The sequence below is a fragment of the Lampetra planeri genome, chromosome 50, assembly GCF_965212315.1.
Source record: "Lampetra planeri chromosome 50, kcLamPlan1.2.h2, whole genome shotgun sequence".
NCBI classification, from domain to species: Eukaryota; Metazoa; Chordata; class Hyperoartia; order Petromyzontiformes; family Petromyzontidae; genus Lampetra; species Lampetra planeri.
The window spans coordinates 747,170-767,639 of NC_136156.1; the positions used below are offsets into that span (position 1 = coordinate 747,170).

The window sequence follows — 20,470 nt, forward strand, 5'->3', positions numbered from 1 at the left end:
AAACAAGTTCTAACTTTAGTTAATTTCGTTTTTATTAATACTGTACAGTACTAAATAAATACCACACCAACATTTATTTTTTTAAGTAAAAAAAACCACACACAGCTGAAGAAAATAAATCTACCACCGACATAGAAACGGACTCCATCTTCTTGGTTCTTTCGGTAAAGTCACGTAGAAGGGAAATAATAAAATAAAACATAATAAAATAAAAATTAAAATAAAACATAATACATTTTTTTTTAAAACTGACTCCAGTTGTACGAGTTTGTGTTGCTCGCTTCCCAGCCTCAATAGTTGGGGCTGTGGGTCTCAAAGCCCTTCATCATTTTGCCGTTGACGGCAGCAAAGAGGGCATGTGGGGGGGCCACGCTACCAGCATGCGCGTGGTGGTGGTGGTGTTGTTATTGGCAATCCCATGGTGAGGGTCCTTGATGGGCGGGCGGGGCGTTATCAGCGCCGCGAGTCACGAGCAAATGGAACGACCACAGAGAATAAGAAGAAACACACGAACACGTTGGTTTTAATCGTGGCCAAAAACCAAGCGGAAAGACACTCCCCCCCCCACAAACACAATTTACACATTCTTAATGAAACCACTGCCGTGCACATTTTCAAATGGGCACAGATAATTAAATAATAAATGTCTATATTTTTTTCTATTATTTTTATTACTTATTTTTACCAACGTGACTTTACCGAAAAAACCTAAGAGTATAATTAAATAAGCGTGGTTCCAGCGCACTTCCCCTTTGCGTGTGAGCGTCAGTGTCCGTTTCATTTGGTGGCCTTGCATGCGATTGGTCACTCGGGGTCGTTTGCGTTTGAATTGCTGACGGGCGCCAATCGGCGCAGAGCGACTCGGGTTAGTAAACACGAGCAACAGAATGCTTGTTTAAGGAAGGTGTCCAACTAAAACTGATTAAATCACTCAAACGAGACGTGGTTTTCCTGTACGCGTTCACGTTTCCACGTCGCGTACACTGTACCTTTCAACATTGTGTCCGTGCGCCAAAACGTGTTCATTGCAGAATTTGCGAGATAACATTTACAGTGTTCACAGATTTGGAAATTGTTTTTCAAACACTGGGGTTAAAGTGTATTGGTTAATTGTGTGACTGTGTGTAACCATTAGACTGCATTTTTTTCAGAATGGTTACATGACACCAAACATTTTCAGTTCTTGTAAAATTCGTAAATGGAATGACACGTGTTTGACAGTATGTACTGCCCTTGAACAAAAATAGATGTTTTTTATTGATATGGTAAGGTCTAAACCAGGTGAGGTCACTCTTGCAAATGAGACCATCTTGGTCTCTGGGGTTCTCACCTGGTTCAACAAAAAAACCTCAACTTGAGAATTCAATGAGACAGGCCTCTTGGTAGACCTTTACGTAAATTTTGACTTAAAACTTTCGTGACTGCAGGGATTCATAGTCCTTGGTTCTTTCGGTAAAGTCACGTAGATACAAACAAAACAAAAATAAAGTGAATAAAAATAATAAAAAATGAAAAAAAAACACTAATGTAGACTGTAGCCTGGTTCTTTATCGGAGTGAGTGTACTGGCAGTCTATAATGTAGACTGTAGCCTGGTTATTAAGCTGGGTGAGTGTATTGGCAGTCTATAATGTAGACTGTAGCAATGGTTATTAAGCTGGGTGAGTGTACTGGCAGCCTATAATGTAGACTGTAGCCTGGTGTTTAACCTCGGTGAGTGTACTGGCAGTCTATAATAAAGACTAGCCTGGTTACTAAGCTGGGTGAGTGTACTGGCAATCTATAATGTAGACTGTAGCCTGGTTCTTAACCTGAGTGAGCGTATTGGCAGTCTATAATGTATACTTATTCTTGGTTCTTTCAGTAAAAAAACCCCACGACGTTTCGATCACAACACAAGCGGTCGTCATCAGGAAAAGGGGCGTACATGAAATTTGTGATCCGATCCCATCTGTGAAGGACAAGATTCCTGTCATACAATATCCCGGCGTCTACAAACTAAGCTGTATCTGCGACAGCAGTTACATTGGGGAAACTAAGCGACATGTCTCGGACCGTGTTCGTGAACATAAGGCAGATTTGAAACATGGTAGGACCAATACTTCTGCCGTAGCTGATCATTATTTTAATCCGGCTGGCTCACACGAAATATATTTCTCTAAGACGATGGTACTTTGCAAGCCTACTGGTTATCAACAAAGATTCGTTCATGAAGCCATCCTTTTTACAAACACAGACACAATTTCAACCGAGAAGATGGTTATAAACTCCGCAATCATTAGAAAGCTGTCATCAATCACTTTGGGTCATTACTTGATTTGTGTTTTCTTGTCAACCTCCACCGTCAGCAGTGTGGGTGTGTGGAGCGAGGTGCAATGATTGCCTGGCGGCCCTTTGATTGGTGGAGACCCACTGCCGGTGTCGTTGTTTTCTCTACATTAACATCAGCTGCCCTGCCCATGCTGCTGACACACTTGGGCTACGCCCATCTCTAAACCTTTATAAACAGTTTGCCTTTGGAGGCTAACCCCCCTTTTCCTGATGACGACCGCTTGTGTTGTGATCGAAACGTCGTGGTTATTTTTACTGAAATAACCAAGAATAAGTCTACATTATAGACTGCCAGTACGTTCACTCAGGTTAAGAACCAGGCTACAGTCGACATTATAGACTGCCAGTATGCTCACCGAGGTTAATAACCTGGCTACAGTCTACATGATAGACTGCCAGTACGCTCACCGAGGTTAATTACCTGGCTACAGTCTACATTATAGACTGCCAGTACACTTTATTTTTTTCCTATCTACGTGACTTTACCAAAAGAACCAAATTGTAAGACCTTTACGTACTTCACGACTCAACGTTAGAATGATGCAATGCTTTAATTGAATAGGGCTTTTCCTGCCATATCCTCCTATAATACAGTGCTGCTTAGTTGTTTATTCCGAATTCCCATGGATTAAAGATTGAACTGATAGTACAATACAAAATTCAAAGTACTCCCACAGCATTCCCCATGGTATTGAAACTAATTTAAGAAAATTGACAAATTAGTACACTTGGTAATCACGCCATTCCCATATCATGGGGGCTATTATGAAGGTGATATGTTTCACAGATGGATATAGTCTGCCAGTAGGGGGCGATATTGCCATATTGGTTTTACCCAATTAAGTAATTTGTGGGTAAATTTTAAAATCTGGCAGATTTGAACTGTGAACCCGGCACACGTGGCCTCCTCGCTTTCGAATGCCATGGTACTGTATCTGTAACATCCGCTATGCAGCTGACGGTGTGATTTCTTTGTGAGGCACCCTTGTAGAATTAAACTTGTGGTACAAACTATATTTACTTTAGAAGTACCCAGTCTTCACAATAAGGCGACAGCGCATTTTGAGCCCGATTGTATAACCTAGCACATTGAAAGCACGTGGCTTGGATCGACACGGCACCTCTGCAGGCCGGTGTCTAAAAGCCATCTGCCTCATGTCAACAGGGAGCAAAATTGACAGAAAATTAAATATTGATGCACCCTAGTGCATTTTACTTTGCCCAATCACACGTGTATTGTAACAGTTCAGTCTCTAACACTGCAGTGTCAATAAATTAGTAAAATATCTCATTATGTTTTGGTTTATAAAGAGAAGTATGGAATTCCCCACTTAGTTATGAATATTTTTCTTAAACGTTGTAGTTTGTTTTGTACTGGCAGTATCCTATTCTCTGCATTTTTTTAAAGACTTAGTCGGACATTACAAAAATACATGTAGTGGTGGTTTGTATACATGTAAAAAATATATATTTTTCTCAGTATAAATATCCAATAAAATGTTGTGGCACTGTGCACGGTAAGCAGTAGTTAGAATGACGTGGATAAATAGGCCAACCCTTCTGATTCTGTATACACCGTACGTAGCCAACCGTGCTAATCGGAGGTGCGGAAGGACAACACACTAAACACAACAATCAGTTCTAAAAGAGTTTTCAATATATATTTAAAAGTGCATAGCTCCAGTGGCTTCCTAATATCGGTAGAGCGTTCCAGACGGCCGCAGAAGCGCATCTGAAAGCGCTGCGCGATGCGGTAAACCGTCTTTGTCCGATGGCTACGCTTGAGCCCTTGCATTCCCACCTCAATCTACAACACATGATGCACCAAATTCAGCATTCCAACATTGCAAATGAGATGCTCCAGCTCAGGGATTATCCATTTAAATTATTATAAATACCCATATGGATATACAAGGAAGAGCTGGCGCACTGAGGTTTGGATTGTCCATTTTGTGATACTGTGGTGAGAATCTGAGAATCTATATTAATGCGATCGACAGCTGCAATCCAGCCTCGTTGATGATCTTGTATAATGTACGCATTAGCATCTTTTGTTATGTCAATGTTCATGTGTTGATGGTGCGCCAATTTCAACATCGAACCAGATGACTCGAAGGTAAGCCAATGCAGAAATTGTATTAATAAATGAATAATGCAATCGTGAATGTGGTAGCCACTGAATTTACACCTAGATTTACCTTGATCAAAGCTTATGGAATGTTTCACGTTTCCTGCGGGTTTAGATAAAATGATCAATAATTCTTACATCAGAGAATACCAGCACCTTTGATACACTTGTGTATCTTGTACATACACGAGTCAAAACGAAGCTGATTTGCTTGCAAAGTGTTCTAATGGGACATGCATTGCAAGGAAAGTTCACGTATTTGTTTTTCCTGTATTCCGCATAAAAAAAGTTACAATATGCATGCACACTGTTAGGTTTTACCTATCTGAGAGGGTAGTACTTGATAAAAGTACAGAAAAAAACCACCTGGTTCAAACAGTGTGCGTTGATGCTCGGGGTCAAGCTCACCACTACAGGGTCAACACAATTCATTCACACCTAGCGTTGGGGTATGTGTTGGACGTCTCTCAAGTAAACAAATACAAGTTTAACCTGCTCGCTGATTGGCACTACCATTGAGAACAAAAATTTACTCGAGAAAAAAAATCCGTTTTAAAACAGAAACCATCAAAACGACGTGTGAGAAATACTGTTCAACATTCAAAGTTCACAGTTTGCGCTTCATAGCTCTCTAATGCATCTTCGGGTTTTACCACGTGTTATTCGGCATGATGTCCGATGCTTCACTCCACATTCTGATAGTTCCGTTCCTGAAGAAGCTCCCGACATGTGGAGAAAAACGTCGGACATTCCCGAACAATGCCCGGTGCAAACCGTCAGGGCATTGCGGAACAACTAACAATGAAAGTTAACGTCCAAGTGCACGGGCAACGTCATCGCGGATCCTCGTTGATGTCCTGCGGTGGTAGCTTGGGCTGCATGGCCGACCCGTTACTCGCAACCGCGTCACGCCGTACCCTATGCCACCTCCTGCTGCAGCCGTGCGCCGCACACTCCTCCACCCGCACTGGACGGGATGCCGCACTGCAACCTCCGACGCCGCCGTTGACCAATCCGGAGCGCGATGATTTATCGCCGGCCGGTCTCAAGATCAGTTCGGCGAGCTCGGCCTTGACTCTAGCCTCCTCGACGGCTCTGTTTATCAGCGGTCTCGACGCGGCTGCATCGGAAGCCGCGTCCGTGCCGCCGCCACCGCTGGCGTTGCGTGCCCCGGGCGGCCGGGTGGCGGCGGAGGTGGCGCCCATCCCGTAGGCCGGCCGGCCCCGGTACATGTTCTCCACGGGGTCGGTGAAGCGGTAGACGCGCCGCGCCTGGGTGGGCCGCTGCCGTTGCTTGGGGCCACCGTCGTCCATGAGGGCGTCGCCGTTTTGCGACGTGGCTGGTGGACCGTCCTGCACCTTGAGCGACTCCGCCATCTTGGCCGCCAATTCCTGCGCCCTCCTTTCAGCTTCTTGTCTTGCTCGTTCTGCAGAGACAAATACAAATGTAAGAGTTTATTAACCCTTTTCAGAATCACTTTAATAATAACTTTATTGGTATCGAGGCTCCTACAAGGCCATATGGCGGGGCGTGTGGCACAGTTTGGTGCCAGCTATCATCAGGTGCGGTCGTGTCGCTACAGTTTTCTGCAGGGGAGGGTGGGGCTGGGTGGGGGTGGGAAGAGTGGGGCTAGGTGGGGAGGGGTTGGTCACCCCGTGGTGCCCTTATAAAACTCAACGTTTAACCTACTCACGCCGGCTTGTGCCTGCCCTCACAGTCGGCCATATTTGCGGAATACACCACGCCGCCGTTGACCCTGGCCATTGACCGAGCAACCCAACGTTCCTACCAGCTCCCTCCGCAGCAATGTGTTTGTTGCAGCAATGGTCATCGCTATTCTGGCTGCAATTCCCTCACCAGTCTTGTCCAGTGTCCATCATCACTCCTAACGGTGGGGTGTCATGCTCCGTTCCACGCTTCTTACGTGAAAACTACATCTCGAACTCACACATGTTCTCTGATCCATGTATTTCGCTTTCTGTCTCTCGGTGTAATTCCAGCTTTTGGTCCATCTTTGTCGATGTCCCTGTTCATGCTCCATGTTGTAGAATGTCATCCACACCAAGTTGACTAAGAATAAATTATATTTTAAAAAATACACGAGATGGTAAATACAATAAATGGGAAGTTTAGAAAATGTCATCGAATATACCTGTAACAATTTCACACAGAGTCGATGTGCATTTGCTGCAGTGGCGCGATGTCAATTACCTCGCCTGGTCTACAGGAGGTCGTTGGTTGCGATCGCTACCCTGACGCATGCTGCTGTATATTTGGAGTTTGCGTGTTCTCCTCGTGGTCGCGTGGGATTTTCTCCGGGTCCTCCGTTTTTTCCCCTCCACATTTTGAAACGGTTGTTTAGAGTATTGCCTGCTATAAATTTCCACATAAGCCACTTCGTTGAGCATTTGTGACCAGGTCGCTTATGAAAGAGAGCGATACAGCTCAGTGAGCCTTACCTGGTGAAATAAAATAAAAACTAGCTGAACGCTTTACTTTGTAATAATGGAGGCACCTTTGATGAGCCTCAGCGCTTGCTGCTCCTCCTCGTGCCGTTCGCGCTGCCTCTGCAGGGCGAGGTCCCTCTCCCTCTCGACGCGCAGGAGAGCCAGTCTCGCCCTCTCCAGCCTCTCTCTCCGCTGCCTCTCCCTCCTCTCCTTGCGTGCTCTCTCCTCCCGCTCCCTCCTCTCCGTCTCTCGTCTCGCGTTCTCCTCCCGCTCCCTCGCCTCCCTCTCGCGCCTCTCCTCCAACTCGCGTGTCGCCCTCTCCTCTTGCTCTCTCCTCTCCCTCTCTCTGCGCAGTTGCTCGAGCCACTCTCTCTCCAGGTAGCTGTCTGTTTGCACTGCTTTATTTGCTTGATTTGTGGAGAAAATGCAAACGAAATAAAACACGCACAGATCATAACAAACGTGGCAGCTTGGTGCTCTATTGGCAGCCTTCAGCCATGAGTAGAAATTACACATTCTTGTGGCAGAGCTAGTATCTCCATAGGACAACAGCTTTTGTTAATCCACTGATGGATGAGGAACTGAAATGTGGTCATTTTGTCTGAGCCTAGCATTAATAGATTGAGAAATTGTGGAAAGTTGACAGGCAGCAGCCACACAAAGACGCCACTGTACGCCAGCTTCATCCTTGTTTGGACTCACAGTATCGCAGTCATCAACGTCCACGATGCCATCTGCATCTCGGAGCCTCGCATATGGAGAGGGCTTGTTCCTTTACACTATGAGGACCCATTCGCTTGCCTAACGGCAACAATAATTCAAATCTATAAGTGAAGAGAAAAGCCATCACAACAGTAAATGAGTGCACCACCAGTTTCTTCTTCACTGGTGATTGCACATAATGTGCAAAGCTGAGAGCCTCTGCACATGGCAATGCGCATCTTTGTGGTTGTTAACTCTGTTTTCGGCACCAGACTAATGTTTCTATTGTGTTGGGTCTTTCTCGTCATTCACATTTTGAATCACTATCCTCCCCGCGCCTTGAAATCCGCGAGGGTTGCTTGGCCATATTTCACCAGGCTGGTCGGTGCTGGGAGGTAAATGTGGCGGAGTGCGGAACAACAATGCATTTTGCTGCAGGGCCCTCTACTGCCCACGACGCCTGCCACACCTCTCTTCTGCGTACGGTGGACGTAGCAACTGGTGATGTGAACTTTTCCAACCCCAGAGGGTTATAGTGGGCACACCGGGATTTGAACTCGCAATGCTATTGTAGTGTGTTGTGCGGAGGCACACACTGGAGCTGGAGGCAACACGTTCATTTAATAACTCCCCAATAGGCTAACTTAACTAAACGTACAATGGTTCTACTGCTAAGCGATAGCTACAGTTAACTACGTGAGTGAGTAGCGGGTTAACTACACGAACGGGTCAGTCAGCCTACACGCTGCCTGACCCACGATGCTGAGCGAAGACCGAAAACGACGCAGCACCAAGGGTTGATTCCTGTGACGAGCCGATAACGCTCTGGGGACTGCCCCTTTATGCTCCTGAGCGTGGCCTCGCTCCGCCTTCGGCCATGCCCCCTTCGAGACCTTTCCCGAAGGATCTCGACGGAGCGTCACGTGTCCCTCAAGCCCTCCTCGTGCCCCCCTCACTACCCTGACCCAGTCACGTGCCCTCCCGGGTTCACCCAGAGTGCCTGGCGCTTCCACCATGGTGACACCCTTAACGTCGCTACACTCATACTGGGAATCATGCCGCCAAAGGTGGGAACCACAATCCCAATCCTTCGTATGAAAATAGGAGCCCACGTCAAAGCCTATAATGTATCGTGAATGCAATTAGTAACACGTGCACTTGAATGGCAGTTCGTATGCTTCTTTGCACAACACGATGATGTCTTATTCCAGACACCGTTCACTGTAAAACGTCGCTTGCAATCTTACTCAGGGCTCATGCCACGCATTTACACGAGCCCCACTGTAGAACTTGTGTTCTCAAGACACTGGTGATCAATTTCAATTCGGTGATACATTTGCAAGCGCGTATATTCGCTCGCCAAGAACACGAGCCACAGAAAAAGCACTTGGCAAATGAGCATCTTCAAAGGTCTATTAAGGTTAGTAATCTCTTTAGTAGGTGGTCATGCTTTGCATTGTAATCTGACTATGGGTTATGTGCCAAACAAGGAATACAACTGGTCCACTGTAAACTTCAAAGGAGCTTTGCTTGCCTGAGTCATCATCTTTCTTCGACGAGCCCTTGAGAAAACGATTCGCGTAAATGTTTTGGATGTCCAGCTCCCGATCCTTTTCCTTGGAAACAAAAAGAGAGGATGAGCACAAACACACAAAAAAGGGATGCCACACCAACGCTCCACGCACACAGAAATCAAGCTCGTGGAAGTCAAATACAGCTGCATGGTGTCAATCGTCGGTGGAACACGAGCAGATTTCCAAACAACACACCTCCATCCAATATCGGAGAACACTCAACGTTGTTTTTCACAGCAGTCCTTTGACTTTTGTGGACCACGCCATTGTTTTGAAGGGATTTTTTTAGGGTGCGGGGCAAGTGGAAGTGCCCTTGATACAATGCATATTGCTAGAAACAGTGCACTGTACAAAGCGGGAACAAGAAAATCCAGTTTAGAGTCCAGAACGTAGACATTCTTCATTATTTAGTCAATAAAATTATTAATTAAATAAAAAAATATTTAGTTAATGTTCCATTGTGTTACTAATGACTCATTGGGGTGGCCTTTCACACTGTTTTTTTTATACAGAAACATCTTACCAGGTGTTTAAGTTCAGGTTGGACTAACGGTTGTGCAGGAGTCAGCGCAATGCAACGTGAACCTCACTGCTCCTGCGGTTGTTTTTGGCGATGGCTGTCACCATTGGCAATGGCTGTCACCATTGGCGATGGCGTCTGAAGCCAGTCGGCCAACCCCCCACCAATCTTGACTTAGCCACGCCGATACCGATCAGCGAGGTGAGGAATGGTCAACAACCCCTATGACTGACATGGTGTGCGGAGGATTTCGGCCAACAGTGGTTTGACAAGGGGCTGTAAATGATAATAAACAAAAGCATACAATTTTGCGAAATGTTATATGCCTCGCCTGGTATACAGGAGTTCGTGGGTTCGATCCCGACCCTGACGCCTGTGTATCTGGAGTTGGCATGCTCTCCCCGTGGTTGTGTGGATTTTTCTCCAGGGCCTCCGGTTTTTCCCTCCAGATTTATAAATGTGCGCTTAGATTATTTGGCTGCTTGAAATTTCCGCACGACAAGCCACTTCGTTGGGCAATCATTTGTGATAGCCAGGTCGCCTCTGTGCGCCTAACCTGGTAAAAGAAAAAAATATATAGTTTCGTAGTGTCATTAAGCCGGAAGCAGACAGTGGTGTATTTAATATTTTACAGAAAGGCCCTGTGTATACTGTATTACGCAGTGTGCTCCTGAAGAGAAATTTCAGCAATTTGCGCACAGCTGTTTAAAGAGTTGGACACAATTATTTATTTAGAAATACTTTATAGAGTAACGTTTTTTTATGGTGTCTACATTTGTAAAATACCTTGAATACTTGATGTAATAATGAATAGCAACATTTTAACGCATGTGTTTTTTTCTCTCGCTCCAAACTTTGTATTTTGGTTATGGAATCTGCTACACATTGGCACATTGTTTTCTTGTTTAAACAAATTACACTGCGGTATTTTGCACCACAAAATATACCCCAGTTCTCCTTTGCAAATCATACTTCGTCTAAGTTTGCACGTAAAGATCAACTTCATATATACAGTACACGCATTATCCAAGCAGCATTAAAGAAACATACATTGACCAATATTTGCCATCATTTATATATGTACGGATTCTCGAACGCTTTCCAACTTGCGTTTATTTATGAGCGATTGTAACAGAAGTATTTGTGTGTTGCTTCATACAAATTACTCAATTGGGATTACACATCGCAATCATCGGCACCCGACTGGCAGGCCAGGTGCTGAGTCACATTGTGCCCGCAGGGACAGCTGACATTGGGCTGCCCTTTTAAATGTTTGCGATGAGATGTGATGTCAAGCTATCTGAGATGCCCCGGTGCATCGCAGGGTGCTATATTAAAGATGAATAATTGCCATTATTTTGTTATAGTGATGCTAACGGGAGTGTTTACACCAGGTGTGCAGGCAGCAGCGTGGCATCCACAGGTCGCGAGGAGACCACAGCTCTGTTCTTCACCTGAGGACGACTGCTTGTGTTGAGGCCGAAATGTCGTGAGAATTTTATTTTATTATGTTTTATTTGTATTATTTTATTATTTTCCTTCTACGTGACTTTACCGAAAGAACCAAGAATATGAGACCACAGGGCTCCAATGGTGGCTCTGCTCGTGAGGGTGTGTTCAACCCTTGATCATTTTGGTCGGCTTTCTTATAGGGTACGCCTTCATCATGAAGATCCTCTTAAAGAAAATGTCCAATTACCTAAAGGACCATTAAGTTCATATAACTCCCTCCCGTAATCTCAGAAGTGCCTCCTTAGTCCGATTATGAATTACAGTCGCTCAAACTTTGTTTGGCAAAAAAGTATTTGTGCGTTGCTGCTCCAGGTTTCTGGAAAACCCTTGCCCGCTCATCTACAGCATGGTCCTCTCCCTTCACTCCCCATCGTAACTTTCCTAATAAACCAAAACATAAGGCATGCTTACACCTGTAGTTAACTTCCTCTGGCGCCTGCTGCTCCCACGTTTGCACTCTGTTTTTCGATTTTCTTAAATTCACCTGTACCTCACTGTTTACATAACACTTGCACTATTTGTGACTCGTGTGAGTTTCGTTTACGATCGTTATATCCCTCGCTTGTTAGTTGTCCAATATTCATTGAGGACCCTGTACTCGTTCTCTACGACACGGACGTGTTCGTCTCTCTGTTGTTGTTGCTGTGCTCACGCGCTACAGATCTACATTTTAATTTACCTGTCTAACAAACAAAATAGGCTTAAACATAATAGCGACGCAACTTTGTTTTCATATTGCATCATGTTTAGGAGCATTAACATGCCGTGCCCCCCCTCCCCGCCCCCTCTGTTACAAACGGATAGACCAAGGCATAGAAATACAGACTTAATGCATACACACTTTCAGTCTTAGTTGGAAAGCATAAAAAATGCAGAGTGGGCTACATAAATAAGCGAGTTTTTTTGTCCTGCACACTTGGGATTATGATTGTGTCCTGGGCCTCGAATTGGATATTGCAGAGAAACTGTGAACTGGAGTGAGGTGCAGGTGTTGCTCCCAAAGGTCATGTAGCTGGGGGGTTAGAACGACAGATCTGGGCGTGTTATTGACAAGGAGCAACGTGCAAAGGGTGCGGTTGTAAACGATCGCAACTGTAGTTCGGCATAAGCCCGTGAATGCGGAGGCAACTAAGTTGCCTTGCCTTCGATTGATCTGTTAATATACACGCTTCTCGTGCCAAAACTGAACAATGAAAAAAAGACAAACGCGTATATTGACAACGCAATGAATGTTCACGACAAGATTGACAGCGAGATGAACGTGAGATAAACATGACGGAGATGAGAAACGTGAAGAGAAGAGGTAGGTACATTTAGAGATGTTATGAATTTGCTTGTTCAGGAGAGGGTGGGGCAGTATTCATCTCTGTTGATAGGAGTGGAAAGTCCACATTCCTATGGCTAGGATTAGGTAGCACAGTGCTAATACTTGTGCCTCGTAGTAAGAAGGGCCCAACTCGGGTGCCTGCGTGGCGTTTGCGTGTTCTCCCACTATTCTGCATGGCTTTCTTGCACGTTCTCCGGTTCTCTCCAAAAGCTACAAGCATGCGATGTCACTGCTATTGGCCAAACATCCCAATGCTGCAAATGGCTCAATTGTGATACACTGAGCAAGGTCCTCTTGAAGACAGTCTTGAAACTCAGTGTAAATGTCCTGGATAAATAAGCGAAATAATAATCTGGAAACCACTAATGCCACCTGAACACAAAACGGTTCACCATTTTATGATACCCCAAATGAATGATGGGCCAAGTGAACTTTCCTAATTGCTAGCCGACGGCCCTCATCACGAGCGCTGCTCATGTTAATTTCCTGCATTGGCAGCACCTGACATTCACAGCGATAAAGTAAACACACTGTAGGCAGCAATGTCTTCGAGGGCTGAACCCATCATGTTACCCGCAGCTGCTGGGCCAGACAGTCGACCTGGACCTGCAGGGCCCTCCGAAGGCTTTGTGTCTCCGCCAGGCTGTGCCGCTCTGCTCGAAACTGCCGTGTGAAATTGCTGACATTCACCTCCAGACTTTTCTGCAGTTCCTGCATTTCACATGCAAAGAGATAATTGCGTGCCGTGTTGAAAATGTCACCGGCAAACGAGTGCAACTTATACAATATGCATCATCAATAGAATTACTGGTGATTCTCACTCGACTTTGGATTGTCCTTTCAGCACTCCAATCACTTGCTCACAATCATATATCGCTACTACAATGGTTATTTGTTTACGTGATCTTTAATCACTGATTTCTCCACCTGTTGAGGACTTGGTCTACCAGGCTGACTGGTTTGTCTCGTTGAAATTGCGTTCAACTACCACTTCTCTCTCTGCTTCTTCCCCCACATCCTCTCCTTTCCCCTGGGTCCTACAACCGTGTGCTATTTGTTGGTGGCCACTTAGCATTTTGTGTCTGTCCCTAGCAACCGTGATTTAAAAATAAAATGCTCAAACAAACACCTTGGATCCTGTGTCACTACAAATCAATCTCACTCTTGGGATGCCCAATATTTGGTCTTTCTATTATATTGTGGCCTACTTCTTTCAGATTACATCCTATTACAGGCTTTACCTAAGAAGTGGTCAAGAGCTGCCACTCTCTGAGGCTCCTTGCAAAAGGAGACTCGGGGATGTGGACACACTGTGCCTGATGTGAGCATAGCAGCCCATGTTTGTGTGACATGTGTCATTGTTACGGTGGAGGAAGCCAGACAATTTAATAACTCCGAGGACGTTTCGTGCATCCCACATTATACGTTTTACGTTACAACCTGGTGCAGATATGTTTGTACTTGAAAAACGTGTTTGTGCATTCCAAAAATCTGACGCTCTCTAGATGCAGAATTCCTCGAGCGGGATTCTTCAGCATAAACACAACTGGTCCGGTGGCTTTAGGACGCCGCTTTCGCAAGGGACTAACAACTCTTCAAAACAGCAGGGGTGTGGTGTGCCGCACTTGCCAGCCATAGCGATCTAAGTGGTAGGTTGCCGCTTTTTAACGCATGCCAGTTAGCAAGAAAAACATGTCAACATTTGTTCCCCCCAAAATGTTGGATTAGCTTAAAAAAATCAGTATGTGGTACAAGGTAAAGGTGCAGCCCTACAATTGCTTTCTCACGCCACTGCTGGTGGAAGGGCCTCCACTGGAGGGAGCTCTAGAGAGCCCCTCTGGAGGGTATTTGGTCTACTCTTCCACAGAGAAAAAATGTGAGAATCCACACTTATCCCTATGACATACAACCTGCCAAACGATTCACCTCATCCGGCAGTATAAATGGTGCACCTGTTTATGCTGCGGGATTGACAGAGGTGGCATTTGGGTGGCGGGAGGGGGCTACGAATCTGGCCCTTCGTTTCATCTGCCGCACCGAGAGAGTGAATCAATCCGGTGACCTTTGTAACGTATGTCCAGTGTGCTCACCATCACAATGTGGTAAAGGGGCTTCAAAGTCAGCAGTTAACTGCTTCGATCGGTATTGTTGACAAGTATGTTGGAGTAAGCACGAGAGCGTCAACTATTTGAAAGGTGATGGGGTGGGGGGAACACCCCAGGTGGAACTGCACAGCTATGGCCGCGTCAGTGTCAACACCCCTGCCCCGCGCCGATGGGCGGGGCTGCATCTCACCTGCACGCGCGGCTGCGTCCCCAGCAGCCTGCGCTCGACGTCGAGCAACGCCGCCCGCAGGCGCGGCTCGTCGGGCAGCGTGCCGTCAGACGCGAGCGCCGCCAGCGCCTCGAGGTCGAGGCACGCGCGCCGCCCCAGCGCCTCGACGCGCACGGCGGCGTGCGCGTGGCCCCGCTCCGCCTCGCGAGCGACCCGCGTGGCCTCCCGCAGGCGCCGGGACTCGCGCGCGTGCGAGTCCAGAGCGTGACCCAGGCCGCCCTCCGGCACCTGCAGCGCACGGCGAGCGAGAAGGGGTCGTGTGATCGGACGATGTTTTGCGCCCCCGTGCTGCGATGTTCATTTATTAAAGTTTGGCTTTGTTAGGGTTTTTTGTGGTTGTGTTGTTTATGCACTCGAAATCGCCCAAAAGTCAAACCGATAATTTCATTTTCAGAACTGAAGTTTAACCAAATGAAGTGCACAACCAAATTTAATGTGATGGGTTTTTTCTCGTCATTTGCTTTTAGCACGGTTGGCTCCATACGGTGGGAAAGAAGTTCAACATACATACATACACACCATCACATCGCTACACTTTAACACCTGGTTTCATCACAGGTGACCACCTGGACTCGAACCCAGAATCTCAGCAGTGCCAGCTCAGCGCTCTGAACTTTGGGCCACTCGGCCACCCATTCGACTTCAGCTTAAAGCTCGCTCGCCGCGCAGCGCTCTCCCCCAGCGCTCACCCCGCACGAGTCACCCCACAGCGGTCGCCCATAGCCGCATCCTCACCTCGAAGGCGTTGATGGCGAGCTGGTGGCGACGCTGAGCTCCCCATAGTGCGATGTTCTCGTGGCGAACTTCGGCCAGGCGCCGCGTCAGCGCCACCGCCTCGTCCCGTAGCTCCCGCGACGCTCGCAGTCGCGCCGAATGCACGCGCCGCTCCAGTCTTCGTGCGTCCCTGATGCCGCCACCGCCGCCATACAGAACGCGTGCCGCGCGCGGGGGGCCCCATCGTCCCGGTGTAGCGTTCGGCAGAACTGTGAACGCCTTCTTTTTACCTGCAGCAGTGTGGTGTGGTGGGGGGATTGTTTGACACATACTGTGCAGACTTACCGAGGTCTTATTTTAATTGTAATCGCCTGGCGCAGCAGTTGAAAACATAGTTGTCAGTTTCTTAAATCTCCCTGCCTCTGTTCACCCAGCAAAAAAATAGGCACACCGGAGTTAGTTTATGAATAGACCACATGTGGTGAAGTATAAAGTACTCACACCAGCTTTGAAGAGTCGGCCAAAATACCCTCTAGAGGGGTGCTCTAGAGCTCCCTCTAGTGCAGGCCCTTCCGCCAGCAGTGATCGGACCAAGCAATCAGAATGTTGCACCTTTACCTTACATTGACGTGGACCACAATGTTCAGTTTACAAAGTACATGATATGGCAATGGTGCCCCTGTAATTTGAAGAAAACAAGAAAATATTGAAGTGATGTCTATTAATGTTCTACTATCAAGGAGACTTGGGACAGTGTCATATGCATAACTCACCGTGGAAGAACGCTGTCCATGAAATATATCTTAATTTACTCATTTTGAACCGCAAAAGTTAAAACAGGTTAAAGAGACAAATACTGTCTTAGTACCTACCTGAATACAGCTGACATGACCAAGCTTACACATGCATCCTTATAACTTAATATGTATAGTGCACCTCCTTGCAATACATCTCCAGGTCCCCTTTGACAGTCTAGATAAGGGGGACCCTCAGTGGCAGCTGTCCCTGTGTGGCAAATGGTGAAGACAGCACTGGCCTGCAATAGGTATCCGTCTGCCAGTAGTGGGCAATGTTGCTATGTGGCTTGTCCAAATTAAGCAAGTAATGTACTCAATTTGGATCATGATGCCAGCACACATGGCCTACTCTTTTTGTGAATGTCGCAGGATCTTTAACGTCCACCGTGAAGCAGGCAGCACCTATATCTATGATTAATACACCCAAAGTATTAACCGGGACAGCCTTTGGGCTCAGACCGCGAACCACTGCGACAAGAGGCAAACGCACTACTGGTTGGCCATGATTTAGTTTGACTGCTGCCAGTGTGGACATGCATAACCGACACAATTCCTATACCTCGTCAAAGACCTGACTCAGAAAATCCCTGGCTTCGACCTTCTGCAAAGCTTATGGGCACAACCCTAAACCGCATCTGCACAGACTACAGCAGACGCGGAAACTTGATACGTGAATGTAAAATTTTAAACTCTCCGGCATTCAACTGTGGTGACCCAGAACAGACCATGCAAAATATAACGACTCAATTGTTGATTCACATTTACGGAGGCATCATCACAGCAATAACCTCTGCTGCTCTTGCTTGACACATTTATCCGGCTCAGACCCATCCTGAAAAAGGACTCAGACACCGGCCTGGATGACGCCCTGCTTTTACAGACAATGTAGCCTCACAGCAGCCAATAACTCCTGATGGGGCATAGTGGTAGCCCATCAAAACACTAACCAGGCTCCAAGCCTGCTTGGCTTACGATATCTGATGAGATCGGGTGAATTTCAGCTGATTTGGTCATAGTTGCTTCAGGTTGACTCAATTTCATTGGTAAGAGCACTTTCTCAAAACGACGAGGGCCCTAGCAGCACATCCTTCACAAACGACATTCAATGTAAAATTATCGTTGTTGTTGTTGTTCTACATCAGCCACACGAAGACTATTCTTACGTCTGGGGAGGACAATGATGGGCGTGCTGACGTTGTAGTGGCTGGGTGTGACGGACAAACGATCGGGTGTTCGAGATCCAGACCAGCGTTCTGACCAGGTGCCCGGACTGCACTCCTCAGATTGCGATGGGGGGGTGCCCTGCCAGGCCCCTTTCGCTCTGGACGCTCCGCTCACACTCCCAGCCATGGCCATGAACCTAGAGTGGGCAAAGCGAGGAGGCAACACACAAGTTATATTTGCAGACAAAAAAGATTTACAAATACTTTTTTAAAAAACACGCTTTAATGAAATGTACTGTCCGAGCTGCCCCTACCCATGCCCCCTTCCCCCATCGCCCCTCCCCTCCTTCCACATCCCCCGCCCCTGGGCATGGCTCCCCGAGGCTTGTCGTGATGTAAGGGATCGTGGTGATTTACAGGCAACGTCAGTTGAGTGTGGACAATTAGAGCCGTTACAAAGATTGTTTAAAAATATATTTTATTTTTATGATAGAATATAGTATTGTCATCAGTATGACATAGCTATACGAAGTTTGCAGTCAATACGACATTGGGAATACGATTGAAATTGAGATACAAGATTTTTGGATACAACAGATACAGTAAGTTAAATAAAAGCGTGTAAAAAGTTTTAAAATATATGTTTTGGATTTTTTTATGATAGAATATCGTGTTGTCATCAGTATGACATACCTATACCAAGTTTGCAGTCGATAGCACATTGGGAAGTGTGTAAAAATTTAGTTACAATATTTATTTTTTGAGGATAAAACAGACGAAGTGATTTACACCATTGGAACCTCATTTGCTAGTAAAAAAAATAAAAAAAATTTTCTACCCTTCTATCTGGCAACAAAACATAACTCTGATAATGTATGCACATTAGGGGCATTTCAGTACTATGATCTATCCATTGGTGAACGAAGACCTGTCTAAGCCTCCGTCATCTGCTACAACAAAATCTATCTCATCCCTCCACATCCATCATAGTTGGTCATCGCCTCGGGGGTTTGTTCTCTTCTTTGGGGCTGCCACTCAGTTGATCAGTCAAATCCATCGGCCATCAAAACGATGAGAGTACAAAGACCTCCGTGTAAATGGTACGGGTTATAATTATGGCAGATAACATGGTGGTAAAGGTGAAACCTTGAATTTTCAATCTTGATTGAAGCGTTCGTGACTGTAGGAATCCATACTCTTTGGTTCTTTCGGTAAAGTCTCTCACACCACTGACAAGTGGAAGGGCCTCGAGTGTATTTGGCCTACTCTTCCACGGTAGCCACCGCACGGGTGTCAATAAGAGGGGTGGGGAGGGTATTTGAGTAACATCGTCTCAGCTGCGGCTTGCAAGTCAAGAAGCGTTGCCCTGGGTGGCAGTGCGCTCAGCTTGACACGGACCACGGCATCCGGCAGTCGGTGGAGAATGATGGAATAATGGAGTGGCAGATATGTGGTGGACAATACAATGGTGGATAATACAATGGTGGACAATACAATGGTGGATAATGCAATGGTGGATAATACAATGGTGGACAATGCAATGGTGGATAATGCAATGGTGGATAATACAATGGTCGATAATGCAATGGTGGATAATGCAATGGTGGATAATGCAATGGTGGATTATACAATGGTGGATAATACAATGGTGGACAATGCAATGGTGGATAATGCAATGGTGGATAATACAATGGTCGATAATGCAATGGTGGATAATGCAATGGTGGATAATGCAATGGTGGATAATGCAATGGTGGATTATACAATGGTGGATAATACAATGGTGGATAATACAATGGTGGATAATGCAATGGTGGATAATGCAATGGTGGATTATACAATGGTGGATAATACAATGGTGGATAATACAATGGTGGATAATGCAATGGTGGATAATACAATGGTGGACAATGCAATGGTGGATGATGCAATGGTGGATAATGCAATGGTGGATAATGCAATGGTGGATAATGCAATGGTGGATTATACAATGGTGGACAATACAATGACGAATGCCAAGAGGGTGGTGGATACAAAGGAGTTGAACAAAAGTAAAGCGAACACATAGTAGTCACCTTTGAACGGTCTCCACGCTAGCCGCCAGCTAAATTGTGTTAGACTTGAAATCCTTTGTAGTTATTGCTGTGGCAAGTTGTTATTGTTGTTATCCATAACAATGAATGATGGCTTCGTAGCCATGACGATGACCCTCCCGTTACATTGTAACCAGCGGCCGCTCTTTCGCTCCCAAACAATTCGCATCGCCCGCCGGAGCTCGCGCGAAATTCATTCCCTTTAAATGTCCTTAATCTGGACGCCGTTTTTAGTTTTTAACCGTGAGATAAATCAACAACAACAATAATAATGTCACCACAATCCCCGTTCCTTCGCGTCCCAACTTTGCCACTCACTGTTGCCATTAAATAAAGAGTCTGGCGCCGTCACATTTCCCAGCGCGCTTACGCGGCCATCGGTCGTCCGCCTCTCCGATTGGACGAGGCGCGCAGGAGTGGTCGCCGTGCTGCCAGCCTATTGGTCGCTGCGAGATCAGTTGGCCAATCGGTGGCGCGGAAATCGGAGCGCTATGCTTATCCGTTGTAGCAAATTTGCGCCTAAGTGCTTCATCTCAACGTACGGCTCTTGCTGGTGTAGAAGCACTGTGGAGTCGCGTTCAGTGGCCAAACCCAGGGGGGCCCACAGCACAGAGGTCGCAAACGGGGCTTGATTCCTTACCCGTACCCGTACTCGGCCGCACCAGGGTTGCAAACGGGTACCCGTACCCGGCCGTACCCGTACCCTACCCGTACCCGGCGTAGGGTACGGGTAACAAACCTTACTAATTGGCTGTGTCGGGTGGTGGCGGGTTTAACGACACATTTATATTTACGCGATCTAACCCCCCAAAAACCTGTATTATACTGG

General features: G+C 46.4%; 1 protein-coding gene and 1 long non-coding RNA gene across 3 annotated transcripts; both read right to left on the reverse strand.

The window, feature by feature from the left end:
• Nucleotides 1-14: 14 nt before the first annotated feature.
• Nucleotides 15-13,250, reverse strand: LOC144734173 (uncharacterized). 2 transcript variants are annotated; one of them, XM_078616248.1, is made up of 3 exons: nt 13,114-13,250; nt 6,974-9,223; nt 15-5,884 (listed from the first exon to the last, which is right to left on the reverse strand). In XM_078616248.1, the coding sequence occupies exons 2-3, from the start codon at nt 7,419-7,421 to the stop codon at nt 5,292-5,294; spliced, it is 1,041 nt and encodes a 346-aa protein (XP_078472374.1). In that variant the 5' UTR covers nt 7,422-9,223; nt 13,114-13,250; the 3' UTR covers nt 15-5,291. The 2 variants fall into 2 exon arrangements, with proteins under 2 accessions (XP_078472374.1, XP_078472375.1); XM_078616249.1 differs by lacking the exon at nt 13,114-13,250 and adding an exon at nt 9,377-9,570.
• A 4,379-nt stretch (nt 13,251-17,629) lies between these two features.
• Nucleotides 17,630-19,971, reverse strand: LOC144734101 (uncharacterized). Its single transcript, XR_013588476.1, has 2 exons — nt 19,624-19,971; nt 17,630-17,745 (listed from the first exon to the last, which is right to left on the reverse strand). It is a non-coding gene; the product is annotated as an uncharacterized LOC144734101 (long non-coding RNA).
• Between the last annotated feature and the right edge of the window lie 499 nt (nt 19,972-20,470).